At 39.5% G+C, this 5255-nt stretch overlaps 1 protein-coding gene across 1 annotated transcript; it reads right to left on the bottom strand.

The window, feature by feature from the left end:
• Positions 1–3313: 3313 nt before the first annotated feature.
• LOC101349236 (olfactory receptor 12D2-like) lies at positions 3314–4370 on the bottom strand. The gene has a single exon (XM_004387097.2). The coding sequence runs from the start codon at positions 4368–4370 to the stop codon at positions 3444–3446; it is 927 nt and encodes a 308-aa protein (XP_004387154.1). The 3' UTR covers positions 3314–3443.
• Between the last annotated feature and the right edge of the window lie 885 nt (positions 4371–5255).

Genomic DNA, 5255 nt, shown 5'->3' with positions numbered 1-5255 from the left:
TGTTTTGATGTTGTTGTCATTTACTGATTAACTGCTCTGATTCCCTGTTGTATTTCTTTTGGTTTTGGATAGTCCTTGAGAGTTCATTTCCTAGACTGGTATCTGGCTGGTACGATCCTGAGTCCTATATTCTGCCTGTGAGCTGACTCATGACGACCCATGTGTGTCAAAGTAGAATTTTACTCCATAGGGTTTTCATGACTGACTTTTTAGACGTGAATTGCCAGGCCTTTCTTCCAAGTAGCCTCGGGGTGGACTCGAACCTCTAACCTTTCTGTTAGCAGCTGAGTGTTTAAAGTGTTTGCACAACCCAGGGACTCAAGTGCGGTATATTAACTCTTCCCCTGAAGCTGGGTTGGCCTGTGACTGCTTTGACAGTAAAGTATAGTAGAAGTAATATTAATGCCAGTTCTGGGCCTAGTGTTAAGATAACTGGAAGGTTTTGCCATGGTCTGTTGGTCCCTGAGCCACCATGTAAAAAGTCTGCCCTTTGAGGCTTCCCTAGTGAAGAACACACTAACCACAGGGAGAAGCCAGAGAGAAGGAGAAAGAGAGACTTTGTCAGCTCTCATCTATTCAATACCCAGCTATTCAAGTCATCCTGGCTGAGACTCCAGACATTATTAAGTAAAGTCAACCCCTCCAGACCTTGCTTTTCCCATTTTCTGACCCTCAAGGTTTTAAGCCACTAAGCTTTGGGGTACTAGTTTGTTATGCATCAAGAGATCATCAGAACTCCATGTGGTCCTCCGTAGTTTACAGACTCCATGCAGACTGTGTCATGTAACAAATTCTTAGCAAGAGAAATGGGCGCAGACATGATACATCACTGCTACTCTGTGACAGTTTAGAGTGGAAGGTGACTTCTTTACACACACTTTACTCTCATCAACAAAAAATAGGATAGAAGGACCAAAGAAGGTGAAGTTGAAAATAGAAAAAAACACAGGAGAGAGGTCAGAACTAATTTGTTTGGGTTTGCAAAGTGAATGCAAAGATTTTGAATAGTCAGTTTACTGGTTCCAAATATCTTTTCATAGAGTTGTCTGTCTGTCTCTCTAAATAGTTACAAATGCTGGTACCCCACCATCCTTTCAGGGACAGCAGGCACGTCTAGGTACTTAGAAAGTGAGGAACATAATTTGTCTATTAACTCAAGAAATACCTCAGCAACTAGGACTTCATTGTTTTTCCTTAGTGGGAGTTTTGTGCCAAGAAAGGAAAACAGAACAAAATTTGGATGAATTCTTACTCTTTCACCTGCCTTACATTATAACAATCTGTCAAAAAAAGGGTGAGCATAGATATAGAAAAACGAGACAAAAAAATAGAACAAGTATTGAAAGAATTCATTTTCATCCACCAAATGCTGAAGGAAGAGTAACACATGCATGAGATAGGTAAGGACTCTTGAGATTTTTTTCAACCTGACTCCAATTTTAACTGTATTTAACAGTAATTTTTTTTGTATTGTAAAAAAATATATAACACATTTGCTAATTGTGCTTTTTCTGTTGTACAATTTAGTGATATCAATTACATTGATCATGTTGTGCTTGATAATTCAGTCAGTTGATTTTTTCTGTGATGGCCCTGCTTCCCTTTCTATTTTTTATGATATTTTATTGTGTTTTTACACAGTAAATTGGGTACCCTTTCAACAATGTCTACACAAGTCGTTCAGTGAGATTGGTTACATTTTTCCCAATGTGTCAACATTCTTATTATTTCCGTTGTGGTTGTTCCCTTTCGATTAATCTAGTTTCCCTGCCCTCCCCCTTACCTTCTCATGTTTGCTTTAGGGTGAATGTTGACCATTTGGTCTCATACAGACGAGTTTTTAAAGGTGCACAATACTCACGGGCGTTATTGCTTATTTTATGAGCCAATCTGTTATCTAGCTGAAAGATGACCTCCGGGAGCAGATGTAGTACAGAATTTAAAGGGTTTCTCAAGGCAATAGTCTCAGGTGTTCCTCTAGAATCTACTGGTCAGTAAGTCCGAACTTTTTTAAGTGTTTGAGTTTTGTTCTACATTTTTCTCCTATTCTCTCCAGGGCCATTTACTGTGTTCCTGATCAGAATGGTCGGTAGTGGCAGCTGGGCACCATCTAGTTCTGTTCTCAGGGTAGACGAGGCTGTGGTTCGTGTAGGCTATTAGTCCTGTAGATTAATTTCTTCTTTGAGTCTTTGTTCTCTTCTTTCTTTTTTGCTCCACACTAGTAGAGACCAATAGCTGTATTTTAGATAGCTACTTGCAAGCTTTTAAGAGCATAGATGCTACCCACGAAAGTAGATGTAGAACCTAAACTTTATGAACTGTGCTATGCCATTTGACTCAGTTGTCCTATGAGACTATAGTCCTAGGCCTCCAAAGCCAGTAAACCAATCCCACGAGGTGTTTTGTCATGTCTAGAAAGTATCTGTCATTGTGCCCCCTATGCGCTTTATTATAAATGGAAATATATATGGCACACACAACAAACACACACACATATTTATATATGCCTACAGATACACCTCTATGTGCACATGTATATACACATGTATACCTTACTTTACACGTATATGCATACATATATACTTATGTAACCACACACATATTTTGTAGTTATTATTGCAAAATTGTATATGCTATAGCATTTACCAGAAATGTCCTTTTTCTTGTGTACTTTTCAGTATCATCACCTACCTTGGTCAAGTTGTGTGCACTTCACCCACGTTCAGTATTGCCTTTTAGCCAGTAGACTTTTGAAAGGTCTCTGGAGATAGAGATTCCAGACCTATTTAGAAGAACAATTGGCTATTTTATTTCTGTTGATTACTAATTACAGTTCATTTGTTTTAATTACTAATTTGCCTCTACTTGGTGAACAAGAAATCATGACATACCTCTTAAGAATTCTCCTTAATTCATATGTGAATTACCATTTGCTTTGACAATTAAGTAGCCATGGCCGTGAAAAAATGTCTTCAAAATATAAAAGTCTAATAAAGTTATTGCTCACATTAAAATGTGCTAACCTAAAGGGATCACACAGATAAACAAACCTAAATATTATCTATTTACTGTATACATGGGTAATATAAGCATATTTCTATACCTGATTTCATACAATAGCATGAGGTTTCCATGGCTAGTGTCCAACTTAAGTTTCTTTTTTACTACCTATTTACCTGCTCAAGCATAACAACAATTGTGAGGATGGCACAGAACCAGGCAGTGTTTTATTCTGTTGTACATCAGTTGCTATGAGTGGGAACAGACTCGACGGCATCTAACAACAACACCTAGTAGACTGAACTTTATCGTTTATAGTTCCTTTATTTAGTTCCCACTTTCATAACTATTCTAAACAATTTGAGAAGTAGTATGAATTCATATCTCAACTTTCTTATTGCCTGCTTATTTATGCTTCAGAAGAGTTCCCTAGATCCTTCAAGTCATAGCTTCTTTCTGATCGCCCTGATCAAAGCCCTTTTCACTTCCTTGTTCCTCAAAGCATAGATCAGTGAATTTAGTACAGGAGTGACCACAGTGTACATGATAGCAATGACCCTGTCCTGGTCCACGGAGCTACCTGAGGCAGGACGCATATAGGTGAAGAGAACAGGAGTATAGAGAAGAATAAGTACCATGAAGTGAGAGGCACAGGTGGACAGTGCTCTCTGAAGCACGCTGCAAGAATGGGTCTTGAAGACAAGACAGATGATAATGTAGAAATAGGAGAGAAGGGTGAGAAAGAAAGGGCCCATACCAATGGTCCCTGTGATGGTATTGAGCAGCCACTGGTTGAGCTCAATGTTCCCACAGGCCAACTCCAGCAATGGTTTAATATCACAGAAGAAGTAATGGATTTGGTTGGAGCCACAGAAGTTCAAGTTAGAAGTCATTATGGAGTGCAGCAGGGCATGGAAAAACCCAATGACGCAGACTGTGCCAGCCATCTGGGTACAGAGCTGATGATTCATGATGACAGTGTAATGAAGTGGTTTGCAGATAGCCACAAAGCGGTCCAAGGCCATCACAGCCAATAACATGGCCTCTGTGCTGTCCAGGAAGTGAAAGAAATGTAGCTGGCTTAGGCATCCCACAAAAGAAATTGCTTTGTGTGTAGAGAGGAAGTTCTCCAGCATCTTTGGCAGTGTCACTGTGGAGTAGCCAATATCTAGACATGAGAGGTTTCCCAGGAAGAAATACATAGGTGAATGGAGTCTTGGATCAGAGATGACAATCATCAGGATAGCTCCATTCCCAGCCACATTGACAAAGTAGATGGTGAGGAAAACCACAAAGAGAAAAGGCTGCAGTTCTTGGATGTCCGTCACTCGCAGGAGGAGAAATTCAGTGACTGAGGTTTGATTCAGCATCACTTAAAAGAGAAGACAAAATAATATATGGAGCACTATCTCTAACGAGAGTCAGCATCCTCCCAGCCCAGGATTTTCTCGCCAAGACAAAATGTCTTGAGGGAGAATATAATTATTTTGAAGGATCCTGGGTGGTGCAAATGATTTGTGCTCCACTGTTAACAGAAAGATTTGTGGTTTGAACCCACCCAATGATTCTCTAGAAGAAAGGCCTAGCGATCTGCTTCTGTAAAGGTTATGGATGAAGAAAATCCTATGGAGCCTGGTTCTACTCTATAATACATGGAGTCGCTATGAGTCGAAATCTACTCGGGGCAACTGCTTTTGTTTTCATAACTGTTTTACATTATCCCAACCTCAGAGGTTTTATAGAATGTCAGTCATTAATCTGTAACAGATCGCGGCTACATATCTGTTCTTTGTCTGACTTAGTCAACGTTATTTTTTCTTTATTCGATTTATCATTAATCTTTGATTTTCTCTCAGAGAGCTAGAGCATGTTGTCAGCCTCCCATTTTCTCTGCCTGTGAACATCTACATTGTGATACAACTTTCATCTTCCTTAATCAGCTCTAATAGGTGCAAATTTGAAGTAGTCCACCACACTGCTATCTCTAAACCTACTATGAAGCCACCTGGAAGAAGTCACTAAGCTCGTATAGAGCACAACGTCTTTAAAGAAAGAAAGAAAGAAACAAAGCCCCTTAAAATGGTAGTAGTAGCTTTTCTTCATCTTAGAGTGTAAACTGGGTTAGAGGTATCCTCTCACTGATCCATTTCTGAGCCACAAGCATAGGAGGGTAATAAAGCTTTAGCTTCATCAGGAAAAGAGGCCGCATTAATTAGATATTCTTAGCCCGAGGTTTATTTGAAATTTTATCATTG

Source organism: Trichechus manatus, unplaced genomic scaffold (genome assembly GCF_000243295.1).
Source record: "Trichechus manatus latirostris isolate Lorelei unplaced genomic scaffold, TriManLat1.0 scaffold00180, whole genome shotgun sequence".
In the NCBI taxonomy this organism is placed as follows: domain Eukaryota; kingdom Metazoa; phylum Chordata; class Mammalia; order Sirenia; family Trichechidae; genus Trichechus; species Trichechus manatus.
This window is presented reverse-complemented; position numbering and strand designations above follow the sequence as displayed.